The 18550-nt window shown below is 42.9% G+C and overlaps 1 protein-coding gene and 1 non-coding gene across 2 annotated transcripts; both read left to right on the top strand.

Moving 5' to 3' along the window:
- The first annotated feature begins 5131 nt into the window (after window positions 1-5131).
- RPL37 (ribosomal protein L37) lies at window positions 5132-8043 on the top strand. The gene is made up of 4 exons (XM_023216461.1): window positions 5132-5289; window positions 5852-5987; window positions 6192-6276; window positions 7924-8043. The coding sequence occupies exons 1-4, from the start codon at window positions 5287-5289 to the stop codon at window positions 7991-7993; spliced, it is 294 nt and encodes a 97-aa protein (XP_023072229.1). The 5' UTR covers window positions 5132-5286; the 3' UTR covers window positions 7994-8043.
- Window positions 7762-7841, top strand: LOC111545620. Its single transcript, XR_002732513.1, has one exon. It is a non-coding gene; the product is annotated as a small nucleolar RNA SNORD72 (small nucleolar RNA).
- Window positions 8044-18550: the final 10507 nt, after the last annotated feature.

The raw sequence follows: 18550 nt of genomic DNA, 5'->3' as shown, positions 1-18550 counted from the left end.
TACTATTTAATATTTTATATTTTTGATTTTTTATTATATTTATTTTAAGAAAATTACCTGGTTGGTCTTTATTTACTCCTTCATAGTTCACAAGAACCTGAAAGTGATCTGTTCTGCATAACTAGCAACAGGATACTGGATGAATAAACTAATATTTCTTATAACATAATATTACATGGCATTCAAAAAGAATGAATTTCAGTGACCCACAATATAGAGAAATCATAACAATAGTAAGGAAAAACTGTAAATCCCAAAGGATTATATATAATATGACAACTTTTTTAAAAGTTCAAATAAACACACACTTACATTTAAGAGTACACATGAAGTCATTAAAATTTTACAAAACAAAAATCAAAGAATGATGAATATGAAATTCAGAATGATGGTTATCTCACATAAGGGAAGCTTGGGGATGGGATGGGATTGAGGAGGAGATCATGGATATCCTACAATGTAGGAGTTGGGCTTATCAGGGCTACTATATTATTAAAGATAAATAGCTAATGTGTAAATAAAAGCAGAACATGCATGAACCAATGCTATTGGGAACCAAGGGTAATGAGTAATCCAATTCTGGTATCTCCAAGGTTAAAAAAGTATTTTAAAATCCTGGCTGGACGAGGTGGCTCATGCCTGTAATCCCAGCACTTTGGGAGTCTGAGGAAGATCACTTGAGACCAGGAGTTGAGACCAACCTGAGCAACACAGCAAGACCCTGTATCTACAAAAAATGTAAAAATTATCTGGTCGTGGTTGTGTACATCTGTAGTCCCAGCTGCTCGGGATGGGAGGCTGAGGCAGGAGAGCTGCTTTGGCCCAGAAGTTCGAGGTTGTAGTAAGTAACTCTAGCATAGACTCTTTAAAAAAAAAATCCTCATATGATATTAAAAATTAGTATTAGGTAAGAGTTTTATAAAATTGAAGAGTTTTAAAATTTTTATTTATTTTGACCAATTATAATCATATATAATTATGGGATATTCAGTAATTTTATATGTATGCAGTGTGGAATGATTCACTGATATTAACATATACATCACCTTCAATACTTTTAATTTATTCCTTCTGTCTGTGACTTTGTATCCTTTGACCAGCACCCTTCCATTCCCCGAAACTCCTAGCCTCTCTCTGGTAACCACCATCATATTCTAGGTAAGAGTTCTTAAATATGTATTTCAAAAGTATGGCTTTCAAGTGATGCATCCCACCTCAGGCCCACAATGTGATTGACACTGTCATAAAGATTGCCAGTTTTTTGTTGTTGTTGTTCAACTTGATCAGGAAGGTACTTTAATAACAGGTCTCTCAAACCACCAATCTCCTCTCCAATGCTCCACCTTAAGTATGATCCTTTCTCACAATAACCTTTCTGAGATTTCAAAGCCAATGGGAAAAAAAGTGTTCACTTGAAGTGGAAAACTTAGCATTGAAATTTAAACTTCCTTCTGGAAGTTTTTGTTTTGTTTTGTTTTGAAACAGAGTCTCACTCTGTTGCCCTGACTGGAGTGCAATGGTGCAATCATAGCTCACAGCAGCCTCAAACTCCTGGACTCAAGCAATCCTCCCACCTCAGCCTCCTGGGTAGCTGGGAATACAGGCCTGTGCCAACCTGTTCAGCTCTTTAAAAAAAAAATTTTTTTTTGTAGAGACAGGGTTTCACTACATTGTCCAGGCTGGTCTCGAACTCCTGGGTTTAAGCAATCTTCCCATCTTAGCCTCCCAAAGTGCTAGGATTACAGGCATGAACCATATTTTTTTTTTATTGTTTGTAGAGATGGGGTCTCCCTAAGTTGCCCAGGCTGTCCTGGGCTCAAGTGATCCTCCCACCTTGGCCTCCAAGAGTGCTGGGATTACAAGTGTGAGCCACCATGCCAGGCTGTCTAGTTTAAATTGTTTCCTGATGGCCCGGTATGGTGGCTCACGCCTGTAATCCCAGCACTTTGGGAGGCCGAGGCAGGCGGATCACCTGAGGTAGGGAGTTCAAGACCAGCCTGACCAACATGGAGAAACTCCATCTCTAATAAAAATACAAAATTAGCCAGGCAGGGTGGCACATGCCTGTAATCCCAGCTACTTGGGAGGCTGAGGCAGGAGAATCGCTTGAACCCGGGAGGTGGAGGTTGTGGTGAGCTGAGATCGCACCATTGCACTCCAGCCTGGGCAACAAGAGCAAAAAAAAATTGTTTCTTGATAACAGAAATTTGCATAGTACAGCCTTAGAATGCAAAGGAAGTGAGTTGGGGGAAGGGTGAGTGTAAACAGGATGTTCTTTATTATATAAAATATAGCCAGGGGGTACAAAATTGAAAGTATAGACCTCAAATCGGAATGAATAACACAGGACTAAAAGTCTTAAATGTGCTCTATTACTGTTGTTATGTTTTTTGTTTTTTTGTTAGGCTAGTCTCGAACTCCCGACTTCAGGTGATCTGCCTGCCTCGGCCTCCCAAAGTGCTGGGATTACAGGCATGAGCCACTGCAACTGGCCTTATTAGTTGCTAATCTTACTGTGCTAATTCATAAATTAAACTTTATCATAGATATGAATGTATAGAAAATTCTCCCTTGAATTGCTGCTAACGAATTTATGTGATGTTTTCAAGACAAAAGTCAACAGTAGTTTCATGTATTGTCGAAATAAAAAGATGCAGGTCTCAGTGCTGAGTCCTGGTGGTCAAGAGACTTGATTGTATCAGAATCATGGATGCAGGACTTAATATAGTTTCTGTCACTGCCAAAAAGCAAAATGTCAGGGGGTGAATGCCTAGGCTAACAGTCTTAGATCAACCATTTCAGACGTTGATCTAGTCCTGGCTGGGCGTGGTGGCTCACACCTGACATCCCAGAACTTTGGAGGCTCAGTGGCAGCTGATCACTGGAGGTCAGGAGTTCGAGACCAGCCTGGCCAACATGGTGAAACCCCGTCTCTACTAAAAATACAAAATATTAGCCCGGTGTGGTGGCATGTGCCTGTAGTCCCAGCTACTTGGGAGGCTGAGGCACAAGAATTGCTTGAACCCGGGAGGGTAGAGGTTGCAGTGAGTCGAGATGGCACCACTGCACTCCAGCCCAGGTGACAGAGTGAGATCCTGTCGCAAAAAGAAAAAAAAAAAAAAATGTTGATATAGTCTCTAGTCCTGACCTAAACCTAGCAATTGCATAGAAACTTGGAGGGTCTGACCAGCCTTCATAGACCTCTAGAAAGCCAAGAGTTTGCTTGACCAGGGCAAAATTCACATGGTTTGACATACACCAAAAAGAACCACCTCACACTAGAGAGGAGGAAAAATAATTCTCTCTCCTGTCTTCAATTCTGGGAATGTCTGGAGTAAAGAGACTGACATAATGCCTGTCACACTGCTTGGTTCCTTAATGGTTGACACCTGTCCTACCCTTTCTACACTGACCTCATTTCTCACAGCCCCTGTGGTAGGCAGAATAATGGCTGTCTCCAAAGATAACAAGGTACTAATCCCCTCAACCTGTGAATAAATTAGATTATGTGGCAAAGGACAATTATAATTGCAGAGGCAATTAAGGTTGCTAATTAGCCAAACTGGAGATAAGGAAGTTATCTGGGTGGAGTCAATGTAATCACAACGGGCCTTAAAAGTAGGAGAGGGGTGGCAGGGCACCTGAGCCCTTTGGGAGACCAAGACAGGAAGGTTCAGGAGTTCAAGACCAGCCTGGACAACATAGTAAGATCTTGTCTCTACTACAAATAAAAATAAAAGGAAAAGAAGAAGAGGGATGCAGAATAAACAGTAATGCAATGTGAGAAAGCCTACAGTAGTCTCCACTTATTCAAGGTTTCCCTTTGCAGGATTTCAGGGTTTGTTACCCCCACGGTCAACCACGGTTTAAAAATAGGTGAGTACAGGATAATAAGGTATTTCCAGAAAAAGAGACCGATCACACTCACATAACTTCTATTACAGTATACTGTTATGATTGCTCTATTAGTTGTTGTTAATCTTTTATGGTGCCTAATTCATAAATCTAACTTCATCACAGGTACACATGTACCGAAAAAACAGTATATATAGGGTTTGGTATTGTGGTTTCAGGCATCCACTGAGGGTGGTGGAACTTAAACCCCACAGAAACAGGGGGGAAACTACAGTATCACAGGTTTTGAAGATGCGAGGGAGCAATAAACCAGTTTGGGCAGTCTCTAGAAGCTGAGAAAGGAAACAGATTCTCCCTCCTAGAACCTCCAAGACAGAAAAGTAGCTCCGGCAACATTTTATTTTTAGTTTTCTTTCTTTCTTTTTTTTTTTTTTTTGAGACAGTCTCACTCAGTCACCTAAGCTGGAGTGCAATGGCGCCATCTCGGCTCACTGCGACCTTCACCTCCACCCTCTGAGTAGCTGGGATGGCAGGCGCACGCCACCACGCCTGGCTAATTTTTTGTATTTTTTTTTTTGTAGAGACAGGGTCTCCCTATGTCGCCCAGGCTGGTCTCCAACGCCTGGGCTCACGACATCCGCCCGCCTCAGCCTCCCAAAGTGCTGGGACTACAGGCGTTAAGCCACGGGGCCAGGCCCCTGGAAACTATTGAACAAGTTCCATGTGTGATTCCTTGGCACAATGAAATATGGGATCAAATAACTTGCCTCTGATTTACTACAGTAACGACAACAATAACAAAAAATAACTATTTGCCTTTCCCTTTACATTCTAAGCTCCAGCTCCAGGCCTCCGTACTCCTCGTGACCTCTCACAGGGAGAGTCACCGTCGGCCAAAAGCTTCCGGGATCGGAATGAGCAGGCGGCTGGAGAAGTTGCTTTCTCCTGAACAGGGATGATCCCAGACGCACAGGGTCATTACACGCCGGGGACGCTCAGTCGGTGCGTGTACCCCCAGGCAGGGCCAGCCCCGCATTCCCCGCATTCCAGGTTCTCCATGTGCCCAGACGACAGTAATCCACGGTATGGCAACAGATCTGCTTGCTAACGCGAGAAACCGATCAGCATTAACAGTAACACCAGCAACAGCGGCACGAAAAGCAGCTTATGGTCCAAGCGGGTCGGGCGAAGACTCGGCCAGCCTGTTGCCAGCCAACTGAGAGTCCCGCCCACCTTTCCGGCACTGAAGATGCGATTGGCCGCGCCTGGTACCGCATCCTCCTCTTGACCCCACCGACACTATGGCGACGGACGCTTGGGAACGCTGCACAGCGCTCCGCAGGAAGTACTTCCCTGGGCGGAAGCTTCTGAGCGTGATATAGCGGAAGTGCCTTCTCTTCCGGTCTCTCTGGTCTCGGCTGCAGAAGCGAGATGGTGAGTTGTGAGCAGGGTCTGTGTGAATCGCGTTCCATCCTCGTTCCTTGTGCCTCCCTGCCTGCTGTCTTTGGGGGGCTGTCAAGATTCCGGATAAGGGGAACTGGTGGGCAGAAAAGAGGCATGCGGTGGCCCTCAAGAGCCAGAAGAATGGCTGCTAATTGGTGCTTGGGACCGATTCCGCCGTAATTGTGGAGCTAGCGCCGCATTGTGTCCCTTGCTTCGGTACAACCTTTGGAGACCTTTCACAGCTCTAGCCTTGTTTGGGAGCTGAAGGAAGGAGTTTGGGAATGTTTGGTTGTGTGTAACAAATAATTCATTGGTGATTCTGTCTGGCCGGAGTCTATAAAGATAGGGTATATTTCAGAACGTTGCAACTCTTGCGGAGGGCTTTAGGTAACGTGAAATGCTGGTAGTGGTCTTTGGGAATTCGTGGAGCCTTCTCCCACAGTTCCGACCTTTATGATTGCCTTTAGATTTTATCAGTACTTGGTTTCCCGGAGAACTCGAGTAAATCTAGAAATTGCCACGTTTCATAATTACCTGTTCCTTTAATGTGCAGACGAAGGGAACGTCATCGTTTGGAAAGCGTCGCAATAAGACGCACACATTGTGCCGCCGCTGTGGCTCTAAGGCCTACCACCTTCAGAAGTCGACCTGTGGCAAATGTGGCTACCCTGCCAAGCGCAAGAGAAAGTGTAAGTAACATTTTTCAGACCAACTGTGTTAGCTTTTGTTTGTATTGCACTTAAGTGGGAGCATAGGTTTGAACTTTATTTGGTGCCTGTCTTAAAACTTGTACATCTGTATGCCGATGAGGTGGCATAAAACTCGTGTGTTAGCAATACCTACAAGGTGTGTGGGGGAAAACCGTTTGAAATCTTCTCTGAACTTTGTTTTAGATAACTGGAGTGCCAAGGCTAAAAGACGAAATACCACCGGAACTGGTCGAATGAGGCACCTAAAAATTGTATACCGCAGATTCAGGTACAGTTTGTATGTTCGATCATAATTGGTCCTATGGGTTTGAATGAAACCCTCGTGTTTACTTGTAAAAAGAACACTACTCTGATGGTTACTGGGGATGAGTTGTTGGAAGCATTTTTATTTTTGGTGGTTGTTGAGACAGGGCTTCACTATGTTGCCCAAGCTTGAGTGCAGTGGCACGATCACGGCTCACTGCAGCCTCAGTCTCCCCAGCCTCAGGTGATCTCACCTCAGCCGCCCAGTACCCGGGACTACAGGTGTGCGCTGCCACATGCCCAGCTAATTTTTAATTAGTATTTATTGTAGAGAATGGGATTTTGCCATGACCTAGGCTGATCTCAGAACTCCTGGGCTGAAGCCATCGACCAAAGTGCTGAGATTACAGGCGTGAGCTACCGCCCCAGGCCAGATGTTGAAAACTTTTATCTTCTGCCACTGTAACCTTGAGATCAGTTACTTTGGATTTTATTAGTTTTTTCACTAAACAATAGTATAAATTAAATGTCAGGAGCATTGTTTGAGCCAGGGTCCCAAAGAGTTGATATTTATTAGGTTTATCTTTAATTGGTGTCAGAATTTGTCAAGACAGTAGTGAAGAAGATCTGGGAGTCAGGCTTTGTTCAATCTTCAGTATAGTGGCTGTGGGCAAGAGTGCTACAGAAAACAGCTCTGGTTGCTGCTGTTGCCTTAAGCTCTTGTTACCCAAGAGTCCTGGCCTTAGAATTATAAATGCAGAATCTCAGCTCCGCCCTAGACTTAGCTGAGAGAACCTGCGTTTTAAACAGTAGTTTCTAAGAGATTAACCCACCTAAGATCTCAGCTAAGATTCAGAATGATGCAGACTTAACTTTAAAGCTGGTGCTTCTTCCCTTACTATGTTCTATTTCAGCAGTTCTCAGCTGTTGATATTTTGGGCTGGATAATTCTTCGTAGTGGTATTGTCCAGTGCAAAACTGAATATTTTGCAGAATCCCTAGCCTCTACCCACTCAGTTCTCCAGAGTGTCCAGTTTTAAAGATAACAAGGCAGTTCAGGGCTTTGTAGACACCCATAGATGTGTTCATGTGCTGAAGCAACTTCCTTTGCACTCGGTCATACGTTTTTGTGGGCTTAATGTTGAATGGTCTGTTAGTATGATATAGGAGTTAAGAGCTTGAACTGAAGCCAGGCTTTTAAAAATAGGATAGCTGACCTCTCTAAGAGTAGATATGGATGTTAAGTTAGTTAAAATGCAAAGCTCTTGGGTTAGAAGATGTCTGCCATTAAACATGCTCATTGTTTTTTCCTTGCTTAGTCAAAGCAGTTGTGATCTATTCTCAGCATAGGGAACCATTTTCACAAATAATCTTTGATCTCTTGCCAAGTAGGAACAAACATACTGGCCCTTGACTAGTATAGCCAAATAAGTTTTTGAGCCTTAATTGCAATTGCGATTAACTGTATCCAAAAATGGGTATCTTTAAGCAAAGTGAAGTAAAGAATTGCAGCTTATCAGTGATGTTGTAAAAATAAATGTCTGAACATATGAATGCAGTACTGATTTCAGCATTTAACTGAGATAAGCGCATTGAAATCTGTTTAACAAAAATTAAAATTGATTTATTGATGTTGCTGAAGTAACTTGTTCTTGTTTTTGACATTGTGCAGGCATGGATTCCGTGAAGGAACAACACCTAAACCCAAGAGGGCAGCTGTTGCAGCATCCAGTTCATCTTAAGAATGTCAGCGATTAGTCATGCAATAAATGTTCTGGTTCTGAAAAATACATATCTGGTGTGTGCTGAGGTATTATTAATCAGTTAGACTTGTAGTATCAGTGAAATAATGTAGGTTTAAGGACTGGGCTAGCTTAATATCAGATTTACTTGTTAAGTGACTGTTTTAGAATGTTTCCTTTGGACTGGGGTTGTAACGTGGTTTAAGGCAATGACTAACAAGCAGAATTCCAGGGGTCCTTGAAGCAGAGGGCACTGGAAGACAATACAGCAGATTGAAATAGCACAGCTCATGTGGCATAGATGGGCATTTAAGACGTTTGAGTAAATTTGAAAGAGCATGATGTTTAAATTACCTTTAGTAGCATGTTCGTTTGCTATACTGTCATGACTTTAGGAGGGTGATTATTAGTCACATAGAGCCTCAGAGTACCACTGGGAACATAAGGGTAGAGGTTTAGGTGGCTTCTGTTTTTCAAAAGATGATCTTATCCTAGTATCTGTAATGCTCACTTGGCACACCTGGCTTGTGGGCTGTCTGTAAGGTGACTAGCTAAGTGAAAAAAGCCTGCTAGATATGACTCAGCAATAAGTAGGTTTGAGAAAAGGTAGGGCTGGGTACAAGTAAAGATTGAGCAGGAAATAAAGGAAAATCAAGTAAAAACCCTGAGATTTGTAGACTGAAGGCAATGATGCGGGACTACTTGGTCGAATTTTTTTAGCCCTCAACTAAATCAACTTGTTGGGTGTTTCTGTGCTGAAGCAAGCACTGAAACTTGCTGTCATGCCTTCCCAGTTTTGGTGGATTATTGATAGGGTTGGGGTTTTTTTAAGAAATGAAGGGACAGGCCGGGCGCGGTGGCTCAAGCCTGTAATCCCAGCACTTTGGGAGGCCGAGACGGGCAGATCACGAGGTCAGGAGATCGAGACCATCCTGGCTAACACGGTGAAACCCTGTCTCTACTAAAAACTACAAAAAACCAGCCGGGCGAGGTGGTGGCGCCTGTAGTCCCAGCTACCGGGGAGGCTGAGGCAGGAGAATGGCCTGAACCTGGGAGGCGGAGATTGCAGTGAGCTGAGATCCGGCCACAGCACTCCAGCCTGGGTGACAGAGTGAGACTCCGTCTCAAAAAAAAAAGAAATGAAGGGACAAAGTCAACCGACTGCTGAGAGGGCAGGGGCAATTGAAGGGAACATGAATGCTAGAACAGCTACATAAAATAGTGATGTAGCCAAGTCATGCTATTTAAATTATAATTCTCCACTGTGTTTAGAATAACATCTGAGGTTCTTAACCTGGCCTTGGAAGCGTATCCCTTTTACGTGTAACCTGGAATGGCTTTATAATGTGCTACCCAATTGCTACTCTCATCCTGTTTTTTAACTCCTAATTTACCCTTCAGGTCTCAGCTTCTGAACATTCACTGGTAAAGAAACCCTGCTGATTAAATCTCTTGGGCTTCTTCCTGTAATGTGAGACTGTACTTTAAAGATGCATGGTTAGGACTGGGCACGGTGGCTCAAGCCTGTAATCCCAGCACTTTGGTAGGCCTAGGTGGGTGGATCACGAGGTCAGGAGATCGAGACCATCCTGGCTAACACAGTGAAACCCCGTGTCAACTAAAAATAACAAAAAATTAGCTGGGCATGGTGGCAGGCACTTGTAGTCCCAGCTACTCAGGAGGCTGAGGCAGGAGAATGGCGTGAACCCTGGAGGCGGAGCTTGCAGTGAGCCGAGATTGTGCCATTGCACTCCAGCCTGGGCGATAGACCGAAACTCTGTCTCGAAAAAAAAAAAAGATGCATGGTTAGAGTCCAGTTGCCATTGCTTTTCTTATTTAGAAATAGTGCAATGACACAATCCAAGCTCACTGCAGCTGCTTAATTCCTGGGCTCAAGTCAGGTGGTTCTCCTGCCTCAGCCTTCTGAGTTGCTGGGACTACAGATGCACACCACCATACCTGGCTAATTTTTGTGTTTTTTGTAGAGATGGAGTTTCACTTGGCTAATTCTTTTTGTATTCTTAGTTGAGAGTGGGTTTCAACATGTTGACCAGGCTGGTCTCGAACTCGACATCGTGATCCACATGCCTCGGCCTCCCAAAGTCCTGGGATTACAGGCATGAGCCACTGTGCCTGGCTGTCGTCACCAAACTTTAAAGGGAAGATAGACTAGACTTTCAGTCTAGTGAAAGTACCTTCCCTCTTGTTGCCCAGGCTGTGAAAGTACCCTGACCTCCATGTAAACAACCCTTGAGGCCAGTGTGGTGGCTCACAGCTGTAATCCTGGCACTTTGGGAGGCCGAGGTGGGCGGGTCACGAGGTCAAGAGATCGAGACCACCCTGGCCCACATGGTGAGACCCCATCTCTACTAAAAATACAAAATTTAGCTGGGTGTGGTGGTATGTGCCTTTAGTCTCAGCTACTTGGGAGGCTGAGGCAGGAGAATCGCTTGAACCTGGGAGGCGGAGGTTGTGATGAGCCAAGATTGCACCACTGCACTCCAGCCTGATAACAGTCAGACTCTGCCAAATTTTCAAATGAAACAAAATAAGCATTGGATTTTGCATTGGAGATGGAGTTAAACTGTGTTGCCCAGGCTGATCTTGGACTCCTGGGTTCAAGTGATCCTTTCATCTTGGCCTCCCAAAGTGCTGGGATTACTGGGACAAGCCACCACACCCCACCTGTTGTCAATATTTCTGTCTTTAACAGCACTTAGTCCTGCCTTAAGTTATAGTTATGTATAAATACCCATTATACTTTAAATTTTTCAGCAGAAATTATGCTTTTTTCTGCAGTGTTAGGTTTAGGTGTGCAAAAATTAAATTTAATGTTAAATTTAAATAAATGTTAAATTTATTTTTCCTAAGTACCCCATGTGCTTTTCAACTCTGTCCTCTGCCTGAAAAGCCTCCCTCCAGCCCCTACTTCCTTCCCATCTCTGTTCACAAAGTCAGGTTGATTTGCCCCCAACTGTCAAATACAGCAGACTACCTGTTTACACATGTAACTGTTTATGTTCTGTAAAGTTACAAAATTAGAAAGGCTAATAGGTTGAATCTGTGGTGGCCGGGTGCGGTAGTTCACGCCTGTAATCCCTTGGGAGGCCGAGGTGGGCGGATCACCTGAGGACAGGAGTTGGAGACCAGCCTGACCAACATGGAGAAACCCATCTCTACTAAAAATACAAAAAATTAGCTGGGTGTGGTCATGCATGCCGTAATCCCAGCTGCTCGGGAGGCTGAGGCAGGAGAATGGCTTGAACCTAGGAGGCAGAGTTTGCGGTGAGCCAAGATCACGCCATTGCACTTAAGCCTGGGCAACAAAAGCGAAACTCTGCCTCAAAAAAATAAATAGAAAGGTTGAGTCTATGGCATTGAAAACCTTTGGGAACCATACCTTAATTGTAACTCCCATAGTAACTGCCCTGCACTTAATAAAAAGTAGTAACAGGCAGATTCATTCAGTAAACTATTGAGCCAAAGTTCAAAGTACAATTTCTTCAGAGGCCTCACCTCTAATTGAGACACAGATAATTACATATTGTTCATATATATATATATATACACACACACACACACACACACAATGATGGATAAATGCACCAGTTGCTGTGAGAGCATTGGAAAGGAGTTTGTCATTTAATAGGTGAAGCCAGGCTAAGATTTAAGCTGAACCAGGGAAGACTTGAAGCAATCATGATGAGAGAGGAGGTAAGTGGCTTTGCCAGCAATGAAACAGCTGACATAAGGGTAACCAGTCAGAGGAGGGCATAGCTATGAAACTGCAGACACCCTGCTTGTCAGATTAGAAGAAGGTGGATGTAGGGTTGGTAAGAAAAGAATTGAGGGAAAAGCAGCGATCAGATTATGAAGAATTTGTCTTGACAAATTATGGAGGATTTAAAGCAGAATGTTAGGAATAGTTGTTTAGCAAGATGAATGTGGAAAGTGTTAGTGTGCATGTGATGAGTCTTGAAGCTGCAAACTAGGTAACAGGTTCTTATAGTTCATGTGAAAATCATGACTCAGACTAAGGCAGTGGCTGTGGGGCTGCTGGGGAGTTCTCTCATCTAAAACTTGAATGTGCAAGTGAGTAGCTAACTTCCAAGCTCCTCTTACTGTATGATTTTCTGCATCTCATAAGGTGTGTGAGGATTACATGAGATCATATATGTAACAATAGCATTGTGTCTAATACAGCAAGCCTCAAAAATAACGGAGACAGGTGTTTTGGGATGCATAGGTTTCTGGACAAAAGGGAGGAGGTGGTTGCTCCATTGAGATACAGAACCATAAGGAATATAGAAAAGAGGTAATAAGGGGAAAATAGTAAAGTTGGGTTTTATTGACATACCTGTGGGGACACCAGGAGGGAGGGAAGTGTTCAGGAAGCAGTTGAGTTGGAAAGTCAGGACTGGATATCTACATGTGGAAGTAACAATTGTGAATGGAAACTGATTTTAAGAGTTAGACTGGTGAAGATAATATAAGCGTGGAAATGAGGTAATAATGAGATTTGATAGGCATTTAGAAGTCAGTAAGCAAGAGGACTTGAGTTCATCGATGAACTTCAGTAACTATCCTTGATTTAGTATTGATGGAAACCATTTGTGAATTTACAGACTCCAAAAACAAAATTTAGAGGCTCAAAGTAAGATGTGGGGAGTTGTCCATTGGAGACAAGTAGAGGGAGAAGTTCATTTGTTCACATATGTATGTGTGGTGCACCTACTGTGTGCCAAGCCATGTTAGAGATACAGTGGGAACAAAACCAGATGTGGTTCCTGCCCTCTTAAAGTTGACAGTTGACTTCAGTGGTTGCAGAATTAGCTCAGGGAACTAGAATTGGACGTAGTCACACAAACCAAGAAAGGGGATTGTTTGAGAGGGGCAGTCAGTCACATGTGGCTGAAGCCAAAGAGAATGAAGATATATTTTTAAATTCTGGATTTGGCAAAATTTAGGCTAGTGTTTCCTTTTTATAAACCTCTCTCATGTTAGAGCATCAAAGAAAAACCAGTTTGCCAAGAGGTCGGGAGACTGGGCAGTGAGGAATGGGGAGCTTAGTTTAAAGACAACACTAGACACTTTCGGAAGTTTACCTATATTCTGTGGTTCCCTTTTATTTTTACTGACTAAATGGTGCCCTTCATTCACGAAGCAAATACCTATTTAGTGACCACTATGTGTCAAAAGCTATTCTATGCCCAGGAACTTTTAAGTGGAAAACAAGACAAAGACCCTGCTCTGACATTTCAAACATGTATGCATGTACTGTATGTATGTATGTGGAAGGTGACATAATAGGCAGTTACAGAGAGTGGTAAGTGTGTAAAAACAAGGACACCATGAGCATGATAGACAGTGGGGATGGAGGAAACTTTAGAAAGGTGGTTAAGAAAGCTGAATGATAAGGAGCCATTCTTTTGTCTTTACCTGATTGACTTATTCAGTCCTTTTTGAGTTTTGGGTTGCTTGCAGAGTTTAACCTTGCCTGTAATTGAAACTTGCCTTTATAATGGCATAACCTCATGTAACAAAAGCAAACTAATATATTATAGAATTATTTTACTGAAGAATTTGTTTTGGAGAAAGAGGCTATTTCACATATGGATTATATTTAGGTGTTTTTCTGTTTTTTTTTTTTTTTTTTTTTTAACGAAGGAGTTGGATCATAATACAAGAGAAGCACAGGGCAAAGACTATGAATAACCTCAGGAACTAAGAATGGAAGGACTGGCCAGGCGTGGTGGTGCCAGTATAATCCCAGCTACTCAGGAGGCTGAGGCAAGAGAATCGCTTGAGCCTAGAGGGGCAGAGGTTGCAGTGAGCTGAGATAACGCCATTGCACTCCAGCCTGGGCGACAGAGTGAGACTCCGTCTCAAAAAAAAAAAAAAGGACTTAAGCAAAATCTTCCTTGTAAGCAGAAGGATGTTTTGACAAGAAAAGTTGCAATGAAAAAATGGTTCTCATGTACATGAGTATGTAGAATAAGCATCATGTGTGGATTGGATTGAGATTAAAACATTCCGGACCGGGCGCGGTGGCTCAAGCCTGTAATCCCAGCACTTTGGGAGGCCGAGACGGGCGGATCACGAGGTCAGGAGATCGAGACCATCCTGGCTAACACGGTGAAACCCCGTCTCTACTAAAAATACAAAAAAAAAAAAAAAAAAAAAAATTAGCTGGGCGAGGTGGCGGGCGCCTGTAATCCCAGCTACTCAGGAGGCTGAGGCAGGAGAATGGCGTGAACCCGGGAGGCGGAGCTTGCAGTGAGCTGAGATCCGGCCACTGCACTCCAGCCTGGGCGACAGAGCGAGACTCCATCTCAAAAAAAAAAAAAAAAAAAAAAAAGATTAAAACATTCCTTTTACTTTTGTGTCTTTATATGGTGGGAGTATACCCTGGTGCCCTAGGATGAAGACTTGACCTGACCCATATATTTTTAGATTACTCATAGATAACAGAAAATATCTTCATCATGATTGGTTGTGAAAACAGTTTTATTTCAATAAATAATATGTGCAGTCCTATGTAATCATCAGAATATAATCTTAACTCACTTCTTTCAGCTCGGGCCTGCTTTAAACTGCAAGCTGGCAGTGGAGAGGGCACAATGCCTCTGATTTCAGCTTTCTCCTTATACTTTTCTGGAACTGTGAACTGCAAGTTAACTCCTCAGTGGGATTAAAGTGTAGACTGGAGGTACAAAAGGTGAGGAGTGAGGAGATGGGGTGGTTCTTCCTTGGCTGGCTGGCTTCATAATCCCTGGACCCTGCAGATAATTAAACTGACTTTTTCTCTCTCAGGCATTTGTATGACCTCTTTGGAGGTTCTCTGTTGGGTTACCTCTCCTGTAGTTCCCTGGTATCTGATGGATCCATCTCAATTTAAAACAGTCTTCTGCCAGGTTCGGAGGCACCTACCTGTCATCCCAGCACTTGGGGAGGCTCAGAGGTGCCATTCGCTTGAGCCCAAGAGTTTGAGACCAGCCTGGGCAACCTGGTGAAACCTCTATTAAAAATACAGAAAAGTTAGCCGGGCATGATGTGTGCCTGTAGTCCCAGCTACTCAGGGTGCTGAGGTTGAAGGATCACTTGAGTCTGGGAGGTCCAGGCTACAGTGAGCCTTGATTGTGCCACTACACTCCAGCCTGGGTGACAAAGAGAGTCCCTGTCTCAAAAAAAAAAAAAAAAAAAAAAAAAGTCTATAATTATTTCCTAGCCCCTAGTATCCAGCCTCTGTCCTAAGGTTTTCTTTACTTCTGGAGGCAATTTAATGCTGACTCTGTCCTGAGTGTCACACATCTGGTCCTCAGGAAACATTCCCACATCCCTGGCCTGAAAAAATAAACAAGTTCAGGGAGATCGCATGGCAGCAGCCCTCTCCGGGCTCCCCAACTAAATGGTTGTAGAAAACACATTTCAAAGTTCTCTGAAGGGTTTCCTTGAAGTTCACTGGGTATTATTTATAATACAAGAAAGTAGAGCAACTGTGCTGGGATTACAGGATGTGGTGGCTCATGCCTGTAATCCTAGCACTATGGGAGGCCAAGGTGGACAGATTGCTTGAACCCAGAAGTTCAAGACCAGCCTGAACAACATGACGAAACCCCATCTCCACAAAAAATACAAAATTCTGGGTAACAAGAGCAAAACTCTGTCTCCCAGGTTGGAGTGCAGTGGCATGCTCACAGCTGAAGCCTCAACCTCCTGGGCTCAAGTGATCCTCTCACCTCAGCCTCCCTGGTAGCTGGGGCTGCAGGTATGTGCTATGATGCCTGTCTCAAAAAAAAAAAAGGTGGAGGATGGCCAGGCATGGTGGCTCACGCCTGAAATCTCAGCACTTTGGGAGGCTGAGGTGGTTGGATCACTTGAACCTAGGAGTTTGAGACCAGCCTGGGCAACACAGTGAAACCTCATCTCTACAAAAAATACAAAAAAATAGCCAGGTGTGGTGGCATGTGCCTGTAGCCCCAGCTATTCTAGAGATGGAAAGGTGGCTTGAACCCAAGAGGTGGAGGTTGCAGTGAGCCAACATTGTGTCACTGCACTCCAGCTGGGGGGACATAGTGAGACCCAGTCTTTCCAAAAACAACAAAAAACAAAAAGAAAGAAAGAAAAAGAAAACAACGAAAGAATGAAAGAAAGAAAGAGGAAAGAAAGAAAAAGAAAGAAAAAAGAGAAAGAAAGAAAGAAAAGAAAGAAAAAGAAAGAAAGAAAGAAAAGGAAGGAAGGAAGGAAGAAAGGAAGAAAAGAAGAGTGGAGGAAATACGTGCTTATCTGGGGAAATGGTGGAGTCTAAAATTACCCTTGGAAATGAGTGGAGTCTGTAAGATTAAAGGCAAAAGGAATTGCACAAAAGCACTGGACTTAAGAAGATGATTTAAAAAAATTGATATTGACAAGGATAAGGGTTAAAATTTGCATATTTGTATAAAAGTACACTTGAACAATTAAGTAAATGGATAGTAGATTATGGAAGTTAGCTTCCTCACTGTTGGAGTGGGAGTTTATAGATAAGCAAAGGTAGGAGGCTAGAACAATCCATGGGGTAGTGGATTAGAATTGCTTGTATGGATCAGTATGAAGTCATGTTTAGCTTAACATATATAAGGATGTGCTATGGTCTGAATGTTTGTGTCCCCCCAAACCTTATATGTTGAAACCTAATCACCAATGTGATAGTATTAGGAAGTGGGTCCCTGAGAGGTGATTAGTTTATAAGGTTAAAGCCTTCATGAGTGGGATCAGTGCCCTTATAGCCAGAGAGCTGTCTTCCCCCTTCTACCATGTGAGGACAAAGCAAGAATGCACAATCTGTGAACCAGGAAACAGGACCCCACTAGACACCAAATCTGTCAGCACCTTTATCTGGGACTTCCAGCCTTCAGAAATGTGAGAAATAAATTTCTGTTGTTTATAAGCTACCCAGTTTATAGTGTTTTGTTGTAGCAGCTCAATCATATTAAGACAGGATGGTTCCACATGTGGAAATATTTAGAAATATGGATATTTTTATTGGTTAATACACACACATCTATTTCTTTGCTCCGTCAGCAGATAGGATCTAGATGCCACAGCACTCCAGAAACAATGAGCAAACCTAGCACTGAATCTTGGTTTCTATTACCATTCTCCAATAAAAGTAATCAGGACTCCTTGGAGAAATGGCTGATTCTAAAACTAGAGCAGGGGATATACAAAATGGGTCTGAAGCATCTTGTAGTGGCAGAAAGTAAGAAAGTGCTAAAGAAACAATACAAACTATGTTGATGGAGGTATATCAAAGGGATACAGGAGCCAACTGAAAGAGCACCCAAGGACTAAAGCTGGAATAACTTGAGCAATAAGATAAATTGACATTAGTTTATAATCCAGTGCATAAAATAAGCCCATGGGTCCACACTGCTATAAATAAATGATTGATTGAATACCTAAATTGAAAAGAAGAGACAAATCTTCCACAAAGAATTCCAAATAATTAATTTGTAAAGCACTCACAGAACCCAGAGAAACAGTTTACTTATGTTTACCGGTATATATATATACACACACACATATATGTATATATGTATGTATATATACATACATGTGTATATATGTGTATATATGTATGTATATATGTGTGTGTGTATATATATATTTGGTCTCTGCTGCTGGTTCCTAAAGCACTCATAAACGGGCACCAGGAAAATCTTTTCTTCTAATATTTGGTCTTTGTCTTCATTTCCTGACACGGAGCTCCTAAATCTCTTGGAATTTCCTGAGTGATAGGAACGTTTTTTGTTCTGATAAGGCAAATTGCGATGGGCTCATGGACAGCCTTCAGGATGGAGGCTGGGTACCAAGGGAGCCAACTATGTAATTAGAGGATTGAAACTTTTCTGTCCTACCTCCCAATCTCTGGAGAGGGGAGAGGGGCTAAAGGTTGAGTTTATTACCAATGGCCAATGATGTAATCACTCATGCCTATTTAATGGATCTTCCATAAAAATCCAGAAGGACAGCGTTTGGAGAACTTCTGGATTTCTGGATATGTGGAGGTTCCTGGGGGGTGGCGTGCCTTGAGAAGGCATGGAAATTCCATGCCCCTTCCCAGATGCTTTGCCCTATGAATCGCTTCCATCCAGCTGTTCATCTGTATCCTTTGTAATAATACCCTTTATAATAAACCAGTAAACATAAGTAAACTGTTTCTCTGGGTTCTGTGAGTGCTTTACAAATTAAAAGAACCTGAGGAGGGGGTTGTGGGAACCTCTGATTTATACCCAGTTGGACAGAAACATACACAAGTCACAACCTGGAGTTGTGGGGGTGGAGAGTCCTTCAAGACTGAACCCTTAACCTATGGGATCTGGCATTACCTCTAAGTAGACAGAGATATTAAGTCAGAACGGAATTATAGGACATGCAGTTGGTGTCTGCTGGAGAATCTGGTGTCAAAAGTGTTGTATTGAGTGGTGTTTGAAACTATAAAAAAGTGGTTTTTTTGGTCTGTTTTTTGTTTTTTTCCCCTATCTCATTCAGTTGCTGTAACAGAATACTATAGAC

This window comes from Piliocolobus tephrosceles, chromosome 4 (genome assembly GCF_002776525.5).
Source record: "Piliocolobus tephrosceles isolate RC106 chromosome 4, ASM277652v3, whole genome shotgun sequence".
Taxonomy (NCBI): domain Eukaryota; kingdom Metazoa; phylum Chordata; class Mammalia; order Primates; family Cercopithecidae; genus Piliocolobus; species Piliocolobus tephrosceles.
Note: the sequence above shows the minus strand (reverse complement) of the source record. Positions and strands in the feature narration are given on the sequence as shown.

Excerpts from the sequence above, each read along its gene's own strand:
- RPL37 (XM_023216461.1), top strand. Across the intron at positions 5,988-6,191 it reads TGCCAAGCGCAAGAGAAAGT|ATAACTGGAGTGCCAAGGCT; the intron begins GTAAGTAACATT and ends ACTTTGTTTTAG. Across the intron at positions 6,277-7,923 it reads ATTGTATACCGCAGATTCAG|GCATGGATTCCGTGAAGGAA; the intron begins GTACAGTTTGTA and ends GACATTGTGCAG.